The sequence below is a fragment of the Centroberyx gerrardi genome, chromosome 12, assembly GCF_048128805.1.
Source record: "Centroberyx gerrardi isolate f3 chromosome 12, fCenGer3.hap1.cur.20231027, whole genome shotgun sequence".
Lineage (NCBI taxonomy): Eukaryota > Metazoa > Chordata > Actinopteri > Beryciformes > Berycidae > Centroberyx > Centroberyx gerrardi.
The window spans coordinates 1259367-1286592 of record NC_136008.1 but is presented as its reverse complement, the minus strand read 5'-3'; the positions used below and the strand labels follow the sequence as shown (position 1 = coordinate 1286592).

Below are 27226 nucleotides of genomic sequence, written 5' to 3'. Positions count from 1 at the left end.
TCAATAAATCAGTAAGAAACTGAGACTGCATTACATTACATTACATGCAATGGAAAAATCCAACAACACATCAGACTTTATATACATGAGATAAAATGGAATATAAATAGATAAATAAATCAAATAAAAAGTAGAAGATAGAAATGCAGCTTATGAAACTATTAAAATTAAAATTCACTTTTGGTTTTTATTCATTTTAATTATTTTATTTGATCTTTATGTAATTGAGCGAGGGAGGGGGAGAGAGAGAAAGGCTGTCAGAGAAGGGAAAATATATATAGAAAGAGACGGATGAAGAGAGAAAGAGGGAGGATGAGAGAAAGAGATGAAGAAAGAGAGAGGAGAGTGAGAAACCAAGGAAGAGACAGATGAAAGAGAGAGAGGAAAAAAGGGAAGAAAAGAGAACGAGGGGGAGAGAGAGGAAGGAAGAAAGAGAGAGAAGAAAGAGCAAGGGAGAGAAAAGAAGTGATAATGGAATAGAGAGAGAGAAAGGGGAATTTGGGAGAAAAAAGAAAGGATGAGATCGCTAATAGTGAACCAAGCTTGTTCTCCTTATCTCTCTTTCTCTCTCTCCCCTCTCTCTCTATTTACCTTCTCTCACTCCCACTCTCCTCATTTCACTCTTTATTTCCCCTTCTCTATTTTCTGTATCTCTCACTCTCGCTTTTCCCCTCCATCTCTCTCGCTCTGCCACTCTGCCTTTTTCTCTTTGCCTCTCTTGCTTTTTTCCTTCTTTCTTTCCCAATTCATTTCTCTCTCTCTCTCTCTCTCTCTCTCTCTCTCTCTCTCTCTCTCTCTCTCTCTCTCTCTCTCTCTCTCTCTCTCTCTCTCTCTCTCTCTCTCCCTCCAGTAGTAAAATACTTACATCACCAGCAGTAACATTAATAAGAACACATTGAAGTGTATGGAGGCGATCTCTGCATTCATCAGTAATGGGACAGTAATGTGACAGTAACGGGACGATGTCTGCCATGTTTCACGTCTGTATTTCATCATGGAGACATTTAGCATTCGCTGCCCTGTCGACTCTGATGCTGCGTGTTTTATTACCGGAGATAAAATTCACACTCACCAGTGTGATTTATGTCAAAACGGTTGGTTGGTCTTCATTAACAACGAGAAGGAAAATGCATTATGTTATATTTATCTATAGAGGGCTTTTATTGTGACCTGCTGCACCCTCTGGCGGCCATCTTGGAGGTCCTCAGCTCTGTGAACAGCTGACTGTGTTTCTGTCGTCTCAACAGAATTGAACAGACGGTTAATTTCTGTCTGTTTCTGACTGAACTGATCATTTCATCACTGATCCATCTGATTGATTTAGTGTTTAGATAATGTCAGCTTGTTAGCTAGCTAACCATAGTATCTGGTCAGCTAACATCACTGTCTTGTTGTTAACACATCTGATTAGCACACTAGCTAACGTATCTAGTAGCGGCTAGCGTTAGCGTGTTCACATTAACATCAATGTGTTTGCCGGCTAGTTAGTTAGCTAACAGTTTGTTCAGGTTAACTGAGCTGACTCTTCTCAAGCTACAACTCAGAGTGTTTTGGAGTAGAGACTAGGGCTAAAGACAAGACAGTTTACTGTGTCACAGTAACCAAATCCACCTTATCACACTATTCACTTTTACTGAGAACGTTACTGAATGGATCTACAGCCACACCACAACAAGCTGACTCAGCTGCTCTCTGCTTCTAGCTGCTTCATACAGATTTACATTTTATTAACTAACACACAGTTCTACAGTGTTCCTCCATCATGGAGACTCAGCTGGCAGAATCGTGATGAAACTGCAAATCCTCTATAAAGCTCTACATTTGAAGTTTCCCCTCTACCTCATCTCTCTACTGTCTTTTAAATCCAGTAATCATGGTATCAGATCACAGGACGCTTAGTTTCAAATATGACACACATAACTTCTGATCTTGGTAAGGCCGGTTTCTGTTACTGGTGGAAATAAATGGAACAACTGCAAAGTACTTTGAAATTACAATTTCTTGTCTCCCCCAATGATTTTGATTTAAAGCAACGGTATCTCGCAACCTAACACTTGTAAAGCATTTGATGTCAAAAAAACCTTCAGCATAGCCTGAGGATCTGAGCTGCAGTCCGGCTCATAAAGCGTTAAAAGGCCTGAGGTGTCAAAGGAGCCGGATGACAAGATAATTATCCTGTATCAGTATTGTTCATTTGTTTGATGTGAGTCCAGTATGGTTTGTGAATTTTGCCGAGTCAGCCTTAACAAGTTCTAGGTCTTAATGAGCTCTGTCTTAACGAGCTCTGTGTCTTAACGAGCTCTGTCTTAACGAGCTCTGTGTCTTAACGAGCTCTGGGTCGTCACTGCCACTGGGCCAGTCTTCCCTTTATTAGGACTGACTGGCTGTTGATATGATTGTTTTGTTACATTGATTTTTCAGCAAGTTGTAAGTAGCAGAAGTAGCAGCAGTAGCAGTAGTAGTAGTAATAGCAATAGTAGCAGTAGTATTAGTAGTAGTAGTAGTAGTAGCAGTAGTAGTAGTAGTAGCAGTAGTAGTAGTAGTAGTAGCAGCAGTAGTAGCAGTAGTAGTAGTAGTAGCAGTAGTAGTAGTAGTAGTAGCAGCAGTAGTAGCAGTAGTAGTAGTAGTAGTAGTATCAGCAGTAGTAGTAGTAGTAGTATCAGTAGCAGTAGTAGTAGTAGTAGTAGTAGCAGTAGTAGTAGTAGTAGTATCAGCAGTACTAGTAGTAGTATCAGTAGCAGTAGTAGTAGTAGTAGTAGTAGTATCAGCAGTACTAGTAATAGCAATAGTAGCAGTAGTATTAGTAGTAGTAGTAGTAGTAGTAGCAGTAGTAGTAGTAGTAGCAGTAGTAGTAGTAGTAGTAGCAGCAGTAGTAGCAGTAGTAGTAGTAGTAGTAGTATCAGCAGTAGTAGTAGTAGTAGTATCAGTAGCAGTAGTAGTAGTAGTAGCAGTAGTAGTAGTAGTAGTATCAGCAGTACTAGTAGTAGTATCAGTAGCAGTAGTAGTAGTAGTAGTATCAGCAGTACTAGTAGTAGTATCAGTAGCAGTAGCAGTAGTAGTAGTCGTAGCAGTAGTAGTAGTATCAGTAGTAGTAGTAGTAGTAGTATCAGTAGCAGTAGTAGTAGTAGTAGCAGTAGCAGTAGTAGTAGTAGTAGTAGCAGTAGTAGTAGTAGCAGTAGTAGTAGTAGTAGTAGTAGTATCAGCAGTAGTAGTAGTAGTATCAGTAGCAGTAGTAGTAGTAGTAGTAGTAGCAGTAGTAGTAGTAGTATCAGTAGCAGTAGCAGTAGTAGTAGTAGCAGTAATAGTAGTAGTAGTAGTAGTAGTAGTAGTAGTAGCAGTAGTAGTAGTAGCAGTAATAGTAGTAGTAGTAGTAGTAGTAGCAGTAATAGTAGCAGTAGCAGTAGTAGTAGTAGTAGTAGCAGTAATAGTAGTAGTAGTAGTAGTAGTAGCAGTAGTAGTAGTAGTAGTAGTAGTAGTAGTAGTAGTAGTAGCCTAATGTTCAGACAGGAGATAGAAAGAGTTAAAGAGCTGCAGTCTGTTCCTGTGTGAATGCAGTATTATATTATATTATATTATATTATATTATATTATATTATATTATATTATATATACTTCCATACAGGAACACCAATAAACCCCAAAGAATAAAACCTGCCGTTTGAAAGCTAATGGCTTGGCAGTAATACAGGAGATGATAATGGCTTGTAAGTCGCCTTCGTCAGCCCACTAAATGCTAAATATCAGAGTATTTTATGAGTATTTTATGAGTATTTTATGAGCGCATATCTCTGCTGACGCTGTGGTCTGCTGTGTTTGTTCCTCTGGGAACAATAATCCACCAAACACTCGACTCCCTGCAGCTTCACACAGCCTGTCCTGTCAAACCTGACCGCCGGCCTGCTCTGCTGTTTACCTTACTGGAGATACAGAGAAATAGAATTTAAAATGGATTCATTTGCACATACACACATAAGCATACAAATGATATAACACAAAGAAGACGAGAATGCACAGAGAAATTAGATTGTGCAGGGGGATGATGGAAACCTCTCACCTCAAACCAAACATTTAAATGACAAATAAGGAATCAAATTCACCTAAAAAATAAATCACAAAGGTTTGAATGAATAAATAATTTCCTCCGATTCCATATGTGACGACCTCAACATTTTAACTCATAAGCTCATGTGCAACGTGTTCGGCTGTTATCTGTTTCAGCCAAAGCAGCAGATTTGATTAAACAGCAGCATGTGCCAAGATATAACAAATACACACATACAGACATAAATATGTGCATGCATGCATAGATATGAACACAAATACATTCATGAATAAATACACACACATACATATATACATACATATGCATGCATACATGAATACATACATACATACATACATACATACATACATGAATATATACACACATGCGTACATACAAGCCACTATTTAAACATGGACTATAATACACTCCTAAAAAATGTTTTGGTCTGTTTTGTAAGGTTTGTTTATTTCAACTGTTTGACAAATTTCCATCAAATCGGATCAAGTAATTCCAACTTAATTGAAGTATTAGCATTCATGAAATTGGCAAAAACAGCTAAAATAAATTGAATGAATAAATTTAAATGTTTGCAGTTTCTGCTAATGATGCCAATGCATTTTAAATGTGTTTGTTTTATTAGCATCTAAATGACAAAATCCCATCAAACTGAAATTGAATTAAATTCTACTTTATATGGTCACACAGAGCCAGTGACAAACAATTTCACTTCACAATTTATCTTTTCTCTAGTTGATGTAGAGCAAACAAATTTGTATTGGTTCTGTTTTTTTAATTGTTTTTTTGTTTTTTTTATATAAAAAAAAAACATTTTTGGAGTTGGAGATCAACTGAACTGTGAAACAGGTTTGTGACTGGAAGGTTGTCGGTTTGAATCAGAGACCAGCTGGAAACCTTTGGGTGGGGAAAGTGAAACGCTCTCCTTCCTCAGTAAAGCTCCACATCATGTAAAGCAGGCCTCCCTCTCCTCTGTGAGGATAAAGGAGTTGGATGTGTATCTAAACATGGTGAAAGTATCAAAACTAAATCCACACAATCCATATTAGAAAAGCGAGCCTCTAAACGAGCCGTTTGGACTTCCGTAACTTTGTGGCGTCACAAAGGTTCGCTCATTATCATTTTTGTAAGAAATAATAGACTAACAAAGTGTTTTTTTCAAAGCGGTCGAGCGGTCGTCATCGTTTATTACCGGAGAGTTTTCCCTACCTGTAGCCGCCGGGCCGCGGCGTCTCACGTTTCGCTCTCGAAACGGTTAGCCGATCGGAACGGAGGGTCGTTAATATTAATGAGCCTTAAAGACACGGAGACAGAAACGGCCTATTCTTGGTAAGGCTCAGAGAGATGCTGGAAAATGAACGTGGAGAAATGGATTGAGAGTGTTTTTGGTTCATGACACCACACACACAGCTTTGAATGGACAGAAAGACACAAAAAAACACACACAATAAAACTCTGGACAGTAGAATATGGAGCTTTAAGTGTCTCTGCTGCCGCTGAGCAAGGCAGCGACCCTCCGGCCTGCTGAGCGTCTCCGGCAGCAGACCGGTTGACCCGGTCGGCTGCAGCTCAGTTAAACACCCAGGAGACATAAAGTTAAAAATAAGAAACAGCAGGAAGTTCGGTTTGTCGGAGGTTAGTAGAGCGAGGCGATAAAGTTTCACAGCAGAGGAAAGTTTCTGACTGATTTAGGCCAACAAGAGGAGGAGGGGGTGGAAGAGGAGGAGAGGAAGAGGAAGAAGATGAGGAGGAAGAGGAGAGAAGGAGGAGGCAAGGAAGAGCAAACGGGAGGTGGCGAGGAGGAAGAGGAGAGGAGGTGAGGAAACATGGAGGAAGAGGAGGAGACAGAGGGAAGAAGAGGAGGAGGTGAGGAGAGGAGGAGGAGGAAGAGGAGGAGGAGGAGTGTCAGGCTCCAGGTGAACAGGCAGTGAAAATCTGTCAGGAAATGAAAAAAGGAAATCCATGGTTCATCCATCCATGGAGAGAGAGAGAGAGAGAGAGAGAGGGGGGGGGGGGGGGGGCGAACGAGAGAGGGGGGGGGGGGGGGGGGGGGGGGGGGGGAGAGGACTGCAGGAATAAACAACCATTCATTAAGATGTGTCTCTCCACAGGATGAACATGCTTATTAAGACTCTGCCATATCATTGTGTGTGTGTGTGTGTGTGTGTGTGTGTGTGTGTGTGTGTGGGTATGACTTAAGTCACTTTCAGGGACACACACCAGACTTAAGACCAGTTGATCGGGGACGGCTTGTACAATTGGGGACAAAAGGCGTGTCCCCAGTTGGTAAAAAGCTGATTTTTGGGTCAGTGGTTAAGGTTAGGGTTAGGGTAAGTCTCCAGGAAATGAATGTAAGTCTATGTAAATACCCCAAAAGTGACTTAAGTAAGACTGTCTACTACTACTACTACTGCCATTACTATTACTACTACTGCCATTACTAATACTACTACTACTGTCACTACTACTACTACTACTGCTACTACTACTACTGCCATTACTATTACTATCACAACTACTGCTAGTACTACTATTACTACTACTGCTGCTGCTACTACTATTACCGTTACTACTACTACAAATAATAATAATACTAATAACACACTGATTCATACTTGTGTGGAATCTGATCAAAATGTCTCATTAGAATCAGTTGAGGTTCAGCTCTTCCTATAGACAACCAGTGTAGTATGGATCAATTCTACAATCAATCTGTAATCAATCAAACGGCATCAGATGATCAGGAGCAGGACTGGAGCAGATAGAACTAATTAAACCTTAGTTCCCCCCTCTGCAGCAGCTCACCTGTCAGCTTTCACAATAACAGTCATGCAGATATTGTTGCTGCGTCGTCAAAAACGTCGACTCATCAGACTGGTAAAGTAAACTCATATTCAGATGAACCAGCAGAGTTTCTGCAGTTTTCTGGGTTCATATTGAGTTTAATGGACCTTCAGTTCCGCTGCAGTTCAGGGTTTTCTGTGATAAAAAACTAGTTAACTAGTCTCAACACTAAACCAGATCCAAAACAGCCTCACTCTGAAGGCCTAACACTCAAGGATGAAAGTACAAGAACACACACACACACACTGAGCGACATTCTTTGGCTCCAGTGCATGATGGGAAATCCTTGCGCTGGAAATATCATTTGAAATTTCTGCTCTTTAGCGCAAGGATTTCCCATCATGTTCTGGAGCCAAAGAATGTCGCTCAGCGTGTGTGTGTGTGTGTGTGTGTGTGTGTGTTCTTGTACTTCCATCCTTGAGTGATTGGGAACTGATGCACTCTACAGCACACACACACACACACACACACACACACACACACACACACACACACACTGCTTGCTCTGTGGATCCCAAAATGAAAAACTTCAGTCGCTTTTAAGCCCAACGTCCACCAGACGCGGCACGGCTCCGGCACGGAAGGTAATGTACACCGCACTCGTTTGATTGAGTTAAATGTCTAATTTACACGCCCACAAGTCAATATAGTGCATTTTCACACTTGTTAGACGCAAGCGGATCTGGCAAAAATAGACCAGACACGGAAAAAGAACGGAGCGTCAGAAACTGCCGTACGGGTTCCGGGCGGCTTCCGCACAGAAATCTGATGATCTGATGATCTGATGTTCTGATGTTCTGATGATCTGATGATCTGATGTTCTGATGATCTGATGTTCTGATGATCTGATGTTCTGATGATCTGATGATCTGATGTTCTGATGATCTGATGTTCTGATGATCTGATGATCTGATGATCTGATGTTCTGATGTTCTGATGATCTGATGATCTGATGTTCTGATGATCTGATGTTCTGATGATCTGATGATCTGATGTTCTGATGATCTGATGATCTGATGTTCTGATGATCTGATGTTCTGATGATCTGATGATCTGATGTTCTGATGATCTGATGATCTGATGTTCTGATGTTCTGATGATCTGATGTGTTCTGATGATCTGATGATCTGATGTTCTGATGATCTGATGTTCTGATGTTCTGATGATCTGATGATCTGATGTGTTCTGATGATCTGATGTTCTGATGATCTGATGTGTTCTGATGTGTTCTGATGATCTGATGATCTGATGATCTGATGTGTTCTGATGATCTGATGTTCTGATGATCTGATGTGTTCTGATGTGTTCTGATGATCTGATGATCTGATGATCTGATGATCTGATGTGTTCTGATGTTCTGATGATCTGATGATCTGATGTTCTGATGATCTGATGATCTGATGTTCTGATGATCTGATGTGTTCTGATGATCTGATGTGTTCTGATGATCTGATGTTCTGATGATCTGATGTGTTCTGATGTGTTCTGATGATCTGATGATCTGATGATCTGATGTGTTCTGATGATCTGATGTTCTGATGATCTGATGTGTTCTGATGTGTTCTGATGATCTGATGATCTGATGATCTGATGTGTTCTGATGTTCTGATGATCTGATGATCTGATGTTCTGATGATCTGATGATCTGATGTTCTGATGATCTGATGATCTGATGTTCTGATGATCTGATGTTCTGATGTTCTGATGATCTGATGTTCTGATGATCTGATGTTCTGATGATCTGATGATCTGATGTTCTGATGTTCTGATGATCTGATGTTCTGATGTTCTGATGATCTGATGTGTTCTGATGATCTGATGTTCTGATGTTCTGATGTTCTGATGATCTGATGATCTGATGATCTGATGTTCTGATGATCTGATGTTCTGATGTTCTGATGATCTGATGTTCTGATGTTCTGATGATCTGATGATCTGATGATCTGATGATCTGATGTTCTGATGATCTGATGTTCTGATGATCTGATGTTCTGATGATCTGATGATCTGATGATCTGATGATCTGATGTTCTGATGATCTGATGATCTGATGTTCTGATGATCTGATGTTCTGATGATCTGATGATCTGATGTTCTGATGATCTGATGTTCTGATGTTCTGATGTTCTGATGATCTGATGTTCTGATGATCTGATGATCTGATGTTCTGATGATCTGATGTTCTGATGTTCTGATGATCTGATGTGTTCTGATGATCTGATGATCTGATGTTCTGATGATCTGATGTGTTCTGATGATCTGATGTTCTGATATTCTGATGATCTGATGTTCTGATGTTCTGATGTTCTGATGATCTGATGTTCTGATGATCTGATGTTCTGATGATCTGATGATCTGCTGATCTGATGTTCTGATGATCTGATGTTCTGATGTTCTGATGATCTGATGATCTGATGTTCTGATGATCTGATGATCTGATGATCTGATGTTCTGATGATCTGATGATCTGATGATCTGATGTTCTGATGTTCTGATGATCTGATGATCTGATGTTCTGATGATCTGATGTTCTGATGATCTGATGATCTGATGTTTCAGCTCAGCTCTCCGATGCTGAACTGCATTTTTCTCTTCCACACAATATCGATTCTGAGTCACTGTGATGATGCTACATTCAATTTAACATTATCCTTTGAGGAAATGAGGACAAGGCCTCCAATGTGTGTGTGTGTGTGTGTGTGTGTGTGTGTTGGGGGTTGTTGCTGATCCTGCTGGCCTGGTAGCTGTAAATAGTCTCAGCATGAAAACATAAGATCATTACCAGAGCGGTGCTTACTGTTAATGTAGTGTGTGTGTGTGTGTGTGTGTATGTGTGTGTGATCAATATGAACATGCTTGTACATCGCTTGCCTCAGCATTAAAGGAGGCGAAGGGTCTGTAAATAGATTTTATTTCTGTTCCACTTACAGACCAGACTGTGTGTGTGTTGATGTGTGTGTGTGCGTGCGTGTGTGTGTGTGTGTGTGTGTAGGTGTGTGTGTGTGTGTGTGTGTGTGTGTGTGTCCACACTGCCCTCGAGGCTGATTATGACCAAACTTGTAAACTCCTCGACGATAAAAGACTCTCGCTTCACATGGGAAGCAGAATGCATCATGGGAGCTTGAATGACAACAACCTCCAGGAACTCCAGTTTTTACATAATGAAGCCGAGGCTCAGATCCTGCAGCTGTGGTGACATCACAGCTCCCAGTCGGCTCAAATCTGATTTTCATCATCGGATATTCAGAGTCAGACATTTTTTCTCATGTGTGAACAGAAAAAAAAACACATGGAATCCGATCTTTTCAAATCAGATAAAAGCCACTTTCATATGTGGTTTGAAGTGTGATTCAAATCCCGTTTGTGGATTTAAACACGTGGTTCTGGTAATAATTTTGTGCAATAATTCAACTGTGCAATAATTATTTAATTATTTACACTGTTGTATATATTGTAGTATGATGCACATATTTGTACATATTTCTTATTTCTCTTATTTCTATATTATTATTGTTATAGTAGTATAATGCACATATTTTACATTCTTATTTCTATTTTTCTTATAATTTCTCTATGCTTATATATATATTTCTCTTCTAGAATGTGAGCAACTGCAACGTAACCTAATTTCCCCTCGGGGATCAATAAAGTATTTCTGATTCTGATTCTGATTGATTAAGGGTTTGTCAGTAATGCTGCAATTCACTAATACTAAACTGCATTTACTCTTTAGCTGTGTTGCTGTAAATAAAGACAGGAGAGACACCATTGCTGTTAATTTTAAATATTTACAACATATCTGAAAAATGTCCAATGTGTCTGACCTCTGATCGGCTTCACAGTCTCTGTCGGTTTTAGTAAATTTTCCGTATATCACCCAGCCCGAGTTCCAACTAATGATTATTTACATTAAAAAACTTGAATTAATAAATAAAATATCACTAAAAAAACTGTTCTGTCAGTGTGTTTCAGTGTTAGTGGTTCATACATTTTTCTTCTCTTAATAAACAGAGTTCTGCTGGAGAGAACTTCGCCGTTCTTTCCCTTTGGATCCACTGTGCTGCGTGTGTGTGTGTGTGTGTGTGGACGATCAGGGAGTGTGTAATATGAAACACCTCATTTACATATTGGTTTTCATTGGCTGTCACCTGCGCCGCTGCAGACAGTATTGCCACTGTAAAGCTTCTCCTCCACAGTAACTTTACTGCTGATTATCAATACGCGTTCTTGTGCATTCTTGTGTCCTCCGTGACGCGTTTTACGTCATATCTTAACCGCCGAAGCACGATTCCAAATCAAAAGAACGACCGGACGGAGGACGGATAGAAACCCCGGAAGTTTCCTTGTCAAACTCAAAATATCGAGGAAGCATCGGACGGAGACTTGACCGACGAGAACGAATTGAAAGCCCCAAGATTCATTGCGACAACGGCGAGCGGCGCTGCGGTCTGCAGCACAGAGCCGGGTAACAGCTGGGGAAACTAACAGCTGTGAGTCTTCATTAATCACACAGTGCATCTGAAACTGTCTGGAAGCTTCTCTGTTCACTGTCATGAGAAGATCGTTCTTCCCAAGACGACTTGGGGAGAACGTTCTCCACGAGAACACAAGTATCGACATGGCGTTCTTGGTTTTCATTCCTGCCGACACTCCCGATTTTCGCGGGAGTCTCCCTATTTTTAACCCTTTCTCCCGCTGTGCTCCCGTTAATCTCCCGATTTCATAGTGACACAAATCAAATGAGTGTTTCTCAGTTTCTGTGGGGGATATGTGTCGCGGTACCTGGCAACCCGACCCAGAGGCAGAGGTGAGCGTGCGCAGACGACCCCGCCTGACGCGCGTCACTCGTCACTGCGCTCGCTCGAACCCTCCGCTCCGCTCAGTTTGCTGCTGAAAATGGATGAAACCCTAACCCTGACCCTGACCCTGACCCTAACACTAACTCTAACCCTGAACCTAACCCTAACCCTGACCCTGACCCTGACCCTAACACTAACTCTAACCCTGAACCTAACCCTAACCCTGACCCTAACCCTAACCCTGACCCTGACCCTGACCCTAACCCTAACCCTAACCCTGACCCTAACCCTAACCCTGACCCTAACCCTAACCCTGACCCCAAGAAGAAGAAATACGCTTCCAAATTTCAGTCCACTTGGTGCGAGACCTTCCTCTTTCTAACCGCTCGCCGCATCAGCAAACTTGTAGATGTACTAGCTGTTCACTAGCTGTTTTGTATAAACCAAGTGACATCATCTAGAAATATCGACACTGACTGAATTCTTGCTTATCTGGTATAGAAACAGATTTTTTCTTAGTTACTGGAAAATGGAAATGGAAACTACCATGGTAAACAAACAAACTACTTTGGTAGGGTCCTATTTGATATTTTAAGTGCTTTTTTTACATTTCATACTGCATTTCATTCTGTTATTTCGATTGGATTACATAGGCTATTAATCTCTGTGAGAGGTCACAAATGCAAGTATATTGTACAAACAATAAATGTACAAAATGCACCAGAAAATAGTTGTTAAAGGCAGATTTTGATTCCCCGGCGCCGCGCTGCACGGCGCCCCGCTGCACGGCGCCCCACTGCACGGCGCCCCGCTGCACGGCGCCGCTCCCTCTGACCCGGGCTCAGACTCACCGCTCAGTTCTCCCTCCAGAACCTTCTCCAGCTGCCTCATCATGGCCTCCAGGTCGCCGTCCTGAGAACAGAGGAGCGACACCAACTTCACTCTACAGCATCAGAGCCTCGGGAAACGTGCTGCTGTTTTCATCATCTGTATCTATTGATCCATCTATCTATCTATTGATCCTGAACTCACGCTGGCATGCTTTATTTTAACCTTTATTTAACGAGGAAAGCTGCACACACAGCTGCTACCAGTTGTCTCATCTATCTGTGAACTCATCACATGGCGACAGCGTTCAGAGCGCTGAGGAAAGCAGGCAGCTGGAACGTTTGCTCTTGCTCACGTTCTTTTGTACATACAGTATATTTCTTTTTTCACTCGCACCGCAATAAAAAACATTTTTTTGAACTACTCTTTTTTGTTCTAGCCTTTTATTTGCGTTGATTTTCTAGTTTAACCAGGGAAGAAAAGCCTCGTTGCGATTAAAAATCTCTTTTTGAAGAGTGTCCTGGCCAAGAATGCAGCAGTACGATTAACATAATTAATTAATTAGACAGATGACATGCAACAAATTACAAACAATAACAAAAAGCCTTTCCTGATTGGCTGTCACACTGACATGAGTGACAGTTCGTCAGATTCCTGTTGATTGCTGATGTCATTTATGCCCCTCCCCCTGATGTTTTTCGATTGACTATATCTATTGATCCTGAAGCTGCATTGACATGAGCGATACCTCATCCGACCTAGGAGAGAGTTTTCTATTGATTTAATGATGTCATTTAAGCCCCTCCCTCTTTCCCAGTTGGCTGTTTTTCATTATTTATATTTATTGATCCCAAAGTTGCATTAATGATAACTGTGATGAACCCAGTCTGCAGGACTTCACTGATAAATCTCTCCTCATGTTTTATGAACAAATAAAATGCACGTGCCTGAGACTCAGTAATAATGTAAATGGATTTCCAAACTCCACTTCCTGCTAGATTTACTTTCTGAAACAACGGGCTTAATGAACTTTGTTTGAGTTCCTGGCATCTTGGATGATGTTTAAGTTTTTAAATCAAGTTTAACTGGATTGTAAATCACATTCAGCTCCATAAAAACATCAATTCTCTGCTTTATTACTCTGTACTTGGTTTCAAGAAAAAAAAGAAATAAAATTGAGGCGGCTTTTTATTTTTAACCTGGCTCTGTGAACACCTGGTAAATTTATATGATGCATGTTGGTTTACAACAATATTATGAATGATATGATTATGAATTATATCAGACAATAATCTACATTTATGTTTTTGCCTTTCGCCAACCCAATACTCCAGACTGACCCTTCAGCATCCTGACAACAGATATATATCTATCTTATCTATGTATATCTATGTGCATTTCAACTCATGTGAATCTGTGGAATGGTTTAGATGTAGACATCAAACTAAGTACAAATATCAGTTTAAGAAGAAGTACAAATATGAGAAGTACTATATAATATGTATATATTGATAACGTGATTATTTAATTTGATAAAGGGTGTGCATGTAATACTGATGACTTTTTGTTTTTCAAGAATTAACCGTATGTTTTCATTTTTGTCACTGTTGTTTTTTTTTTGCTTACTTGATGGATTTTCCTGTTTTGCTTCTTATTTATGTTTTTTTGTTTGTTACATGTTTAAAATATAATATATATTATATAATATATATAAAAATCACACAAAGTCCATCATTCGCTCTGTCTAAAATGTACAGGATCTGTGAGTGTTTTCAGTGTTTTTTATTTAATTTTGTGCTAAGCGTTCCTCTACATGAGCCTGATATTCACTGATATAAACAGAGCGACCAAAAGCTCTTCCTGCAGCCCAGTCAGTGATGTCACAGCAGGTGTTTTCCATCAGCTGTCAGCTGCTGTGACATCACTGATTGGGGCGTGGCCTGCAGTGCAACATGCTTCAGTTTCACCCACAGAGAGCAGTGCAACCGCTTTCTGCCTCGTGATTTAGTTTAGATTTAGTTTAGATTCAACTCTCAACCCCCATCAGTTGCGGTCATTTTGTGCAATGGGACAGTAAAAATCTTAATTTCATCTTAAATTTTATAATAGAAAACATTCAGGAAACGCAGCGAGGCTTTCAGCAGCGGCTGCATTTGAAAGTATTTAGGGAGTTTTCTGTGGAGGAAAGAGCAGCGAGCGTTTTCCTCACTTCTCTTTACCTCGTTACAGCGGAGAGAGACGAGGCTGAGCTGCTTCCACTGGGAGCCAACCTCAATATTACTCTGCCTCTAATGCTCTGCTGCACAGCCAGCTTCAGCCAACAACCCAACCTGCAATAAATATTTGTTTTCATTACCTACGACATTAAAAGCCTCCTTATTCATTGTTATCACGTCGCTCCAGTGGCGGAGGCAGAAATTGTATTTTGGGTGGGCCATCTTTTCCCAGAAAAAAATGACTTATAAAAACTTAGAAGTAGAAATAAGGACAAACATAGACAAACTGAAAAAACAGCGACAATTTTACTTTGCAACATTCTGCATTACAAAGGCAATAACAGTAAAACACTGCCTATACAACATGCTCAACCAACAGAGCTCAGTCTATAAAGGCTGTATAGACAAAATCCTGTTTATTATATCCTATCCTATCCATATATTTGCACCGGCAGAACCGGCAGCGCATCGGCTCCACAGCGCACGGCACTGTTTAAACATTTTATTGCACAAAGTGGCAACTAAACATAAACCCAAACAGCAGAGAAGGTGTTAACATACTGCATGACATAGCATACATCAGACAGAAATCGCACATGTAACATATCCCTCGTGCATTCATTACACTGTGAGCTGACCATGTGAGCTGACTATGGTACTTAAGCCATTTTCGCTTCAGTCCCATGGTCAGCTCACGAATAACAGCAAATGCGCAAGCAGCTGTTTACACAAATCAGCAGTAAAAGGAAATCAAAGCATGAAAACACCCAGCCAAGCATTGTTTGAATTAAGAAAGAACAACACACTCCTTAATTTCTATTAAATCAACCACATACAATGAAATCTGGTTGAAATTTAGCTTCTGTGCGAAAAAATGAGCAACTCATTTAAAATAGACAATGTACCCTATTAACAGTGGGCTACATAACTAATACACAACACACCATTACTTAACGTGAAATCCCCTCACGGGCAAATATGAAGCAGTGAAAAACGAGTAAAACAACAGGCCGACCTTTGTTGTTTTCATGGCCTACAAAACAAGGCGCAAACGTCTGGGTTTGGCGTTGAATACAGAGATGATGTCATCATAGTCCAAAGAGTCACAGAGTTCCTTTTCAAAGGACGAGAGGGCCGGGTTGGTGAGACAGGTAGTACTCATGGATGCTCTGAGGTCTGCAGTGGAGAACAGTCTCTCAACACTACAAGAAGTCATGGGAAGGGTGATGATGACTCAAAGTAGTTTGTTGAGGTTTGGAAAAATGTCAGGAGCACAAATGTCCAATACTTCCATGAGGGATGGAAATTCCAGCCCATTGGCTACTTTCCGACGCAGTTGCTCAATGAATATTGTTAATTCAGCATCCTCAACCGAGATGTGATAGTGATCACACGGGGTCCGCAGAGACATTATTCCATACTGATCCTCCTGGAAACGATTGTCCAGCTCTGTCAGCTGTCTGTCAAGGATATCGTTCCAGATGTGTCTTAGGTCATCATCATTTCTCACACTTGTTGCTTTTCCCAAACTAGTTGTGACCACAGATCCCGCAAGCCTTGCCGGGAGCCTTCTCCCTCTGGTCCCAGCTGTGACGTCCCAGCTCCTGATTTCATTTTTCTGTTAGCTTCATCACTTGTTCAAAATCACACTCTGAATTGTCTCTAAACCGAGCAAAACTCTCTTTTAGTCCCTCGATTAGGTCGATGCACTCAGAGACTGACCATGCTGGGCTTTGTAAACCCCGTGTGGCAAAATCGCTCGTCTGAAATAATTTCCCAAATTTATTTGTATTTGTTGGAGCAGGGACTGCGCCTCGACCTTCGTTTGACCGCTGCTTTCAGCACACTCAGCAAGTACTTCTAATATTACGTCGAGTAACGTCAGTATTTTGCTCACAGCTCCAGCGCGTGTCCATGGATCGCTCAAGTGCCGAGCACGGGCGTCCTGGATGGATGGAGCTCTTTTTGTGCTTCCATAAACCTTGCGTGTCTGCTGCTGCCTGTCATGAAACTCTGTATATTGTTCAGTGTATCAAAGGATGTGCTAACGTGCCCAGACACCTTTGATGCTGCACAGAGTACCAAATTCAGTCTGTGAGAATTACAGTGGACATACACAGCTTGAGGAAAAGTTTGTTGTAGAATCATTTGCACACCTCCCTTGTTTCCTGACGTAACGGAGGCCCCGTCGAAACTGAAGCCGACGCACAGAGATGGGTCAAGTTGCAGTGGTTCAATCACCTGTAATATCTTCTCTGAAATACCACTTGCGCTCATGTCACTTGTGTCCATAAACCTGATTGCCCGTTCTTTTATTTTCCCTGCGTGAACATATCTCACACAAACAGCTACGAATTCACGCTTTGACTCATCCTTACATTCGTCTGCCATAAGGACATAATGCCTGGTGTTCAGTTTCTGGGCAGCTGCTCTAGACCATTTCTGTGGATCTGTGGATCATATTTGCACATGAACTTGAACAGTTCTATAAAGTTTCCTTTATTGAGAGCATCTGCATGTTCCCTGCGTCCACGTAGGGGGAAAACAGTACAATATCCAAAACGACTTTTAGATGGTCCCGATTCCTCTCGAGAAATGAATAGTCCATGGCATCACGGTTCATTTGATTTAACACATTTCCCCGGCCTGCAGTTTGGCTGTCCCTGTAGCCTTGAAACCTGTCCAGTGAGACGGAGTGGGGCTTGCTCGTCTGGTGTTTTTCGCATGCCTGATCTAGGTGCTTCCAGTCCACAAACCCCTCTCTCGCAAATGGGCCATCAGCTCCGCTTTGATGAGAAGCACCTTGATTTTCCATTCTTGACAGTGCAGGGAAATACCTTCAGATAAATCGGCGGGTGAACCCGCGTCAGGCTGACCGCCGGGCTAGCCTTCCTGTTGGCTAATGAGTCTGAAGACCCGGGCCGGCTGGACTTGGTCGATGGAGGCAGTGGCGTGTCTTCTTCTGCTTTTTAAAAATAACACATTAAAGAACTTTGTTTAGCCATTGTGGCGGTAACGTTACATCACGTTACGTTAGCTAGCTAGCTGGCTGAAGGCGCACGTGGGAGAAGTTTGAGAAGTTTGCCTGTTGGAACCAGAGCAACCAATCACGTGCCTGTCGGAACCAGAGCAACCAATCACGTTCCGGACACTTCCTACAACTTGTTTCAACAGTTCCGTTTTAATCAGAAGACAAATTAAACACACACAAGTCAACAATAAATCAAGTTTATATTTATTTCTTTTCTTACATATATTTTATATTTTTTGTAACAAAATGTATTTTGATCAAACTTGGCTGGGTGGGCCAGTGCCGCCCATCACTGCCTGTGCTGCTGCGTCGCTCCCCTGACGCCACAAAGCAATAACTGTGAAACAGGAAAATCTCCTGTGCTGGAACAGAAGTGGACTGCACATCGTTTAAGAACATTTGCAGGTGCAATGTTTGTTGATATGAAATCCAAACCCTAGTTATGACCTTTACCTTTTAAAACACACAGAAAGCAGCTTTGCATGGCAATACACTGCAATTACAACACTAATGTTTAGCTTTGTGTTTAACACTAGGAAGACCAAGCCACCGTCAAGTGTTCTGAAATATTTAGGCTTTTAAAATGAAATTCATGTGTTAATATTTTCTAAATCACATAAAGACAGGGACTGCAGATGAAATGTAGCTTTGTAGCTAATTCTGGGGCATCCTAACTGTCCATTGTCTGTTAAATAAAATAAAATAGTTTTTATTAATTCTATTTACCTCTTAACAATCTAATCTTAGACCTCAAAACCACTTCTGGTGTTAATTTGTGCTGTTTTCTGCTCTGGCTTCGCAAACTGAATTTTGTTCAGAACAACAAATGTTATTGTATCATATTGTTAATAATTACTTCTTCTATTTCTTTAAATAAAGGCAACCCGGTGGCCGATTACCCCTCTGGAATAATTCAGTCGGTAATAAAGTTTCTGAGGTTAATGCTTCTCTCTCTCCAGCTCGGCGTCCAGTAATTATCCAGGTCCCTGGTGGGAGGAAACTCCAGCTGCTCAATCTCCAGTTTTGCCCATTTCTTCTCTCTCCTCTCTTTGTCATCACTATCAGCGGTGACAAATAGGTTTAATCTCGCCCAGCCTTTCCACTTTCACTGCTCCATGGCCACAAATTGGCTGCTAGCCTTGAGAAGCTGCTTTTCTCTCTGTCACTGAGGCCAAACAGCCTGAAAACCCTGAAAAGACAGTTTCTGCAGACATCACACACACACACACACACACACACACACACACACACACACACACACACACCCCTCCAGCTCCAACTGCAGAAATTGGATGTAATAGACCCAGAATGTATAGCAGCTTCTATTTACCGAAAAACTGCACTGATGTAACTCTGCTTCATGCTATTTAGCGTTTCGAGTGTCTTGGTTGGAGGCTGCCATGGATGTGCGTGTGTGTGTGTGTGTGTGTGTGTGTGTGTGTGTGTGAGGCGGTGGGGATGGGAGGGGGGTTGGAGCAGGAAAGAGTGTGTTATTGCCACCATGGCTGAACAGACAGAGAAAAGACAAACTGAAACTGCATCAACAGAAAATCCTAGCTCCGCCCACACTGTTTGATTGACAGGTGATCTCCTCGTTTGTTTTTCAAAATCAAACAAGGAAACCGTATTATAATTATATTTCCTCCATTCAGCTGATGGCTGGTTGACCTTCTCTTAGACCCCGAAATCCATCGGCCGTTCTAGTTCTTTCTTTCATAGAAAAGACATTTTATAATTGTAAATTTTACAATTCTAAATGTTTTACTTCACTCACCTTTTGTGGCTTTTACTAGTGAAGTTTATGTGCAAGTTAAAACAGGAAGACGACCTAACACCTCCCGCCTCTCTAGTTTCATTCATGCTTTTTCTTTTCCCAATCAGAGTCGGCCAAAACTCTGTTCTGTCTCTAAGTCCATGAATGAGAGGAGTTTCACCACAGAGTTTCGCTTGTGAATAAAGTTTCATTTGAGCATTCAACCTAGTCTGATTGAATTTCTTTTATGCTGTTTTTGGTTCTGCTTTTATTTGACGCTCTAATTAGTTTTGGCTGTTATTGTTTATTGTTTTGTCCTGTGCTTCTGCCTGATTTTATTACCTCTGTTTCAATTTGCCTCTATAAAGCAGATCGTAACTCTGTTTAAAAAGTGCAAAATAAATAAAGTTACTATAAGTATTACACACTCAGCCTGTTACAGCAGGTTGTGTTCTAGCAAACTAACAGATCACTGTCACGTTTTCCTTGTGTTTCTCTGTGTTAGTCTGTGTCTGTTAGTGTGTGTGTGTAGCGTGGGCGTGGCTCCCTCTCCCCCCCCCAGCTCCTGGGCTCCGGATTTACCTGCACACCTGAACCTCATTACTCATCACCACCAGTATATCTACCCTGGCTTGCCATCCATTCATCGCCAGATTGTTCCACCTAACCTGTGGTAGTCACACTCTCGGTCGCTCTGCGTTCTCATATCAGAGTTAATTCTTGTGTTCCTTGTCCCGTACGTTTGATCGTGTTTCTCCTGTGTCCGGGATTTCCCCGTGTGTCTCTCCGCCTGCCCACGCCATTCCTGCCAGTCTGTCAGCTTCCCTGCCGGTCCGCCTGCCTGCCACTCATCTGCTTGTCAGCCAGCCAGCCGGTCCGCTCACCTGCTAACCCGCCTGCTCGTCTGCTCGTCAGCCAGCCCAGTCCGGATCGTCTCCGCTACTCCGCCCCGCTGCCTTCGTCTCACTCCACCCTACTCCAACCACCAATAAACCTTTTCCCTTTTTCATCTACCGATTGTCCGTGTCTGCATTTGGGTCCACGAAAACAATCCTTAACAATCACAGCTCTGCCTTCAGAAAAATACAGAGCTGCAATTATGCCGCTTTCTTTTTCTCACCAGAACCGAAATCCTCCAGTCGTTTCTGTATTGAGTCACATGACTGTTACGCCCTTCAGCTCTGTGAAAACCCAGCGCAGAATTTCAAAAATACATCAATGGATGTCAGTGAGAGAATCTGCACTTTTCCTCTGTCTTCAGTCCTGACAAACTTACTTTTTGCAGATTTTTCCTGGTATTTCATTTCACTAAGAATCTGTGACTTGGTTAATGGCTTCATCATGCTGAGGTCAGAATGTCTTATCCCCTTTACACACACACACACACACACACACACACACACACACACACACACACACACACACACACACACACCCCTGTGTGAAGCCTTAAGACTCTAATTAGAGGACCCAGAGTGCTCAGAACAGTGTGAGCAGAGAGAATAACATTATCATAATGCAGCCGCACACTACAGCTCTCATCGCATTAACGCATATTAAATAAGCTCTCCAGTGAGAAAACAACCTTGTGTGGACGAATCAAACCGTCCGATTTGTGGAATCCACCTATAAAATCCTCCTTCTGTTAATGGGGCCAACAGCCAACATGCTAATCTTATGCTAATGACACTACAGATACTGTACTCTACTTTCCTAATGAGGCTGTCAGGGAGCCGAGAGAGAGACTAACACAACATTTGGCTTTTTCTATATTGGCTTATGAAGAAGTTACGGTGTTGCCTCATCTTCCACAATCCGCTTAAGCATCGTAAATATACAAATCAACTTTACTGACAGGGAGAATATTTCTGTCTGTCTCTGCTCACTTCAGTTCATTTCCACTGACAGCCAAGGGCGTAACTTTGGTTTGAGAAGTGGGGGGGACACAATAAAACGGGGAGTCTGGGGGTACTCCCCCAGAAAAAAATGTGTGATTTGAATCCCATTTCCTGCATTTCTACATACATTTAGGGACTACGGTAACCAATACAAAATCCGGGAAATAGTTAAGTTGGTCATCATGCTAAATTCTGCCAGAATAGTACTAAATATGCATAAGAAAAACTGTCTTACTTTCTGTATTGTTTAACCCACAACTTTACTGAACTTCACATGTTGAGTTATTCCATTATGGATATATATATATTTTGAAGAATAGGACTGACAGATCTATGGTACATTATTGTGGCACTATTGATAGATAATGTGTCATTTGCAACTTCAATCACAACAAACATACAAAATGTATCAAAGAATATGAAACTTTTTTTTAGAAGTTTTTTAGAAGTCACACACTGTCAATACTATACTATACTGCTCAGAAAGTCGCTAGAAGTCGCCAGATGATGTCATACGATAATTTGCATATCAATATATAATGCTGCACTTGTTATGCCCGTTTTAGCCAATCAGAGGCGTTCCTACGTTTGTTTTGTAGAAGCTAGCGGCGAACACAGAGACGACGGTCTGACAGAAACAAAGAGAAACCAGAGAAAGCGTGGTGGAGCGTTGGGATGACTGGAGGTTTTCAGATCAGTTTCTTTTATTTTATACAGTAGAGTCTGTTTCTTCTGTTTTCTATCAAGCAGCTTCGTTATGAGCAAAGCTTCCTGTTCTTCTGCCTCGCCGCCATGTTGACGCTCAGAACAAACCAACACACACATCTATCTGTTTTCTGATGTGGCCGCTGCCTTATCCACCACAAAACACACCACCCCCGTTTTATCTTCTTTCTCTACTTAGATCTTTTCATGCTGCTGTTTTTTTTTTTTTTGTGATCAACTGTTTATTATTGATTTTCAGTGAGTCTACACTCCAGTACAACAATGGCATCACCTCCAGCAGTACCCGCCCCTCCCACACCCAACTGATATTGACAGAAATGTGGATGAGTAAACAAAGGATAAATTTAAATAATGCGAAGGTCTTTTATATTTCTGAGTTTTCTGCAGAGGCTTCATGGATCCTGGAGACTGAAAGCTCCAGTGGTTTCCTTGATCTCCTTACTGTTGGTAGCTTGTAATATCGCTGATCTAGGAACTGATTCGATTGTCTTAAATCCTTTAAGTCTGTGGATAAGACCATCAGCTAAAAGCCTGAAATGTTAATTGCAAGTGAATGCAGCGGGCACTGAGGTTAGAGAAGTCGGCTTAAGAACAGCAAGTCACCGGTTCAAATTCGGGGAGAATTTAGGTGGGGAAAGTAAATGAGAAACACTCTACTGCCTTAACAAAGACTGTTGAGATGCTCTGGAGCAACAACGCTCCTTCAGATCTACTGGAAACGCTGTTGTTAGTGCCAAAGTCTAGACTTAAGACTAGCCAGCAGGCTCATGTAGCAAACAAGCAAACAAGCAAACAAGCAATTCTTATAATGAATAACTGTCAGCATTACAAAACATAACCGCGAAAAGTAAAAGTTGTTTCTGCTTCCAAGGCTAGAGAGGATTACTGGAGGAACTGCCCCGTCATTAGGACACAGTGGGCATATTTTTCATTGATAAAATAGTTTGTGGACACATTGAGGCTGTAAAAAGATTTTCTATTCATAAAGTCGGCCTCTTGTTCTTCAGGGCTGCGGTAATGGAATATGAAACAGCCGACATTGAACCAAACACTGTTGGGAATCCAATTAAATAAAGTCAGCGCAATTAATATATGCAACATAACTTTAATCCATTAATAATATGGTCAATTAAGTAGCCTACCTGCTATATCTCTGATATAATAAGTTATCATGGAAAACAACGTGATTCTACTGGTCTGTAAACACGTCGCCCTGAACAGCACTTCTTACTGTCTGTTCATTCAAAAATAGCCGAACAGTTTTCAGTTTTTTATTGGGATTTTCATTTGTATATTTGTCCATATCGGGATCCTGTAGGAATGCTGACTCCCTGTTTCCAGAGAGCTGATTGGTCAGGAGGCCTTTCATACGTTTTGATCCGATACCCTGAACTGAAGCTGCTCCGGAGCAGGTTAGCCTGCAGCATCAGTTACCATGGTGATCTACCCCGGTTAGAAGTGAACCACCTTCGTGAGACCGAAAAACCAGGGTTAAACCTGAAGTTACCTCGCTAACCCCAAATCCTGCTTCGTAGTACAGGCCTCATATACTATGGTTAGCTAGCTAACAAGCTGACATTATCTAAACACTAAATCAATCAGATGGATCAGTGATGAAATGATCAGTTCAGTCAGAAACACACAGAAAGCTAAAGTTACATGATAGTCCTTAGTGTGGCTATTGCATTCACACTGACATTAGTTACTTAGCCTGCTGGCTAGTTAGCTAGCTAACAGTTTGTTCAGGTTAACTGAGCTGACTCTTCTCAAGCTACAACTCAGAGTGTTTTGGAGTAGAGACTAGGGCTAAAGACAAGACAGTTTACTGTGTCACAGTAACCAAATCCACCTTATCACACTATTCACTTTTACTGAGAACGTTACTGAATGGATCTACAGCCACACCACAACAAGCTGACTCAGCTGCTCTGCCTGGCTGTTAGAGATTTAGATATTATTTGCACACAGCCAGTTTCCAGATACAGGACAACAGGACCTCATATAAAGTGTAAAGGGACGATGCTGACACATGGGCATCATATCAGTGAAACCTGCCTATTTTAAGATAACGTACAATGAAAGCTCTGCTCTATCTCTCTAACACTGATTCATGTGTTCCCAACTCACATCCATCAAGTTCAAACAAGTACGATATGATGCTGTTACACATTACACATGGCAGTGCGTGTGTGACAGGATTTTCAAATTAAAATTTCATAGCACAGCTCCACTACACATATATTATGACACTGTGACCCAAGTGTATATTATGGATTCATAATAAAATCATGTTTAATAGATGTAAACCGTCCATCAAAGGCAACATCAATAGTGAATTGATCCTGTGTGTGTTGAAGCAGTCAGGACGGATCTGTCAGTTCACCCACCGCAAGAAACAGCCATCTTCACATTTACTCTCATATTATTTATTGTTAAAGTCTTGGTTTACTTAAAGCTGTAATATGCAACTTTTTTCGTATTAAAATCCTACTAAATCAACAGGATCTATTCTACATTCTCAGCATGTGGGTTCAGCTCTAAATCCCCCTGTTTGCCTGAATTAGCCTTTTCAGTGACGTTGGGGCGTTTGGGGGCGTAAACTATTTCCTGTGGGCGTGTCTTGTGGGCGGGGCCAGCGGTGAGCCGGTTGTGTCTGTCAAGGTGAGGCGAGCGGCCGCAGAGCAGGAAGTCACAGCAACAACAACAATGGAGGAATAAAGAAGAAAAGAAAGAAGAGCGAAGCTAAACGTTCAGAAACAGATCGGCTGTGGAAGCTTTACGCTGCCAGTTACCTGATGACATCATCAAGATGGCTGACAGGTGGGGGGGCGGGGGAGGAAATCTCAGCATTCTGACTTGACTTTAAACTCTTTCTTTATATGTGGCCCTAATCATCTTCTGTAGTCTTGAAACAAGGCAGAATAAGACAGATCACTGCACTATTGTCAGGATAATATCATTTGATTTGAAATTAATTCACTCCCACAGGCAGATTTATTTCAAGACTCAGTACTAGATTAAATGAAAGGGTGTCAGTGAGGTCATGGTCTTCAATTGCAGTGAAATCTGTTTTTGTATATTTTATGAAGCTTGGTATGATGATTTTTTTTTCACACTGGTGAAGGTGAAACCAACTGAAGCAGTTTTATAATTAAAGTTTACCATGGGTAACTGAATTTTTCCTTTTTCAACTTTTATTTCTCCAGGGAGGCAGACGCTCGACGCTCTGCAGGAGAAGAAGGAGACGAAGACTTCTGTCATGTTTACCTTCCTTCCAGTCCAGGGGACCGAACCAGACTCTCTCTCAGTCTCTCTCACACACACACACACACACACACACCCACACACGCACACACACACAGACTCACCTGCGGATCAGACTGATAAAGTGAATCTGCAGGTGTTTGGTTTTCTGCTCCCTCCGCTCCTTCCTCCTCCTCCTCCTCTTCCTCCTCATCTGACCAGGATTCAAATCCATCCTGGTTGTAATAGACTTCAGCAGTCTGAGGATCCTCTGGGATATCTACACACACACACACACACACACACACACACACACACACACACACACACACACACACACGCGCACACACACACACACACTTCAGGTTCAGTTTAGCAGCTAAAACAGTTAGCTTCAGGTTAGCTTTGGGTTTTGCTCATGGTTCAGTAAATGAAAACTTGTTGTCATGGGGTTGAGAACTGAACCATCCGCCCCCCGACCTCTGACCTCTGACCTCTGACCTCCACACCCTGACTGTCCACCGTCAAACTACTTCCTGTTTCCTGTCCTGTCTCCTCCTGGTCCTTCCTGCTGGGAAACATTTCTGACACTTTTCCTGAACAGAGCAACTTCTTTACATTTTAAGACATCGTGCTCATCTCATCAGCTGATCCTGGACGGAGTTTTTCTGGTAAGGATTGTAATTATTAATTTGACACAGCTTCATTCTCTTTGATGGAAAAAAAACAGCTATATCCAGACTTTGTTAACGTTAAGTAGCTTATGGTTAAGTTTCTTCCTTAAAGTTTTTTGTCGCTAAAGACGATTGTGCAAAACCTAACCCACTTTAAGGAATTATTTGGTTGGAAAAAAAACACAAAATAAGAATGAAAACTTTTTCAAAGGAAATATTTAGTGAGTTTTTACAGAAAATGTAAAATGAAGAAACTTCCTCGCCTCAGAACAGATGGAAGGAGGTTTGGTAGAGAGAGACTGAGAAAAGGAGAGGAAAAGAGAGAGAGAGAGGAGAGAAGAGAAAGAGAGACAAGTAGCTACCGGATAATGTAATATTCAGTTTAGTAAAATGTAGATTCTTACCAGTTACTGCATTATTGATATGTTACACTCCTTATAATGTTAGTAGTTAACCTAATCACTAGTTAATGCAATAATGCACAGGGTATTATCTATCTGCAGTGACATTATCAGTTGCTACAAGGCACCAAGCTTTACATGCTGATCCATACATACTGTCTGTGCACATACATACACATGCATGCATACAGACACACATACACACATACAGGTACAAACATAGAGAGGCAGTTAAATGGTTAATGGTTCCCACTGCACTGTCCAATGAAGTAGAATTAGAAAAACTTTTATGAACAAAAATTACTTCCCTAGTTGGGACCTTCATTGATTTAATTAGGCAGTTTAAATAGACTGTCTGAATAATCACTTATGCTAATGAGCTGTGAGTGTTTTAAAGATGGTGGATGTTTAATTCATGTGTCTCTCTGTGGCCTCAGGACCGGCACTCTTCCTCCCCGACCGCCAATCACACGGCCAGAATCAGACAACTCTAACTGAACTCCTTACAGTCTTAAAAGTGAATATTCATCAGTCATGTAATCTTTAGCTCAAGACTTGAAATCTTGTTTTGCTTGAAACAAGTGAAACAAGACACACCTGAGCTGCATAATCACCATGATTAAACATAAACAGTTATGCTAATGAGCATTAATTAAGCTAATTAATGCATTAATTAGAAAATATCTGTCAACATACTTGTCTTCACGTAACACATGGGTGGTATTAATATGAACTCTGTATCTTAAAGCATAA

General features: G+C 41.4%; 1 protein-coding gene across 1 annotated transcript in view; it reads right to left on the bottom strand.

Annotated features, from left to right (window-relative positions):
• Window positions 1–27226, bottom strand: part of nek11 (NIMA-related kinase 11) — a 104368-nt gene that overhangs the window by 9938 nt on the left and 67204 nt on the right. The window contains 3 exon segments of the mRNA XM_078287047.1: window positions 12177–12179; window positions 12555–12615; window positions 25524–25678. Coding sequence (XP_078143173.1) covers window positions 12177–12179; window positions 12555–12615; window positions 25524–25678 — 219 coding nt within the window.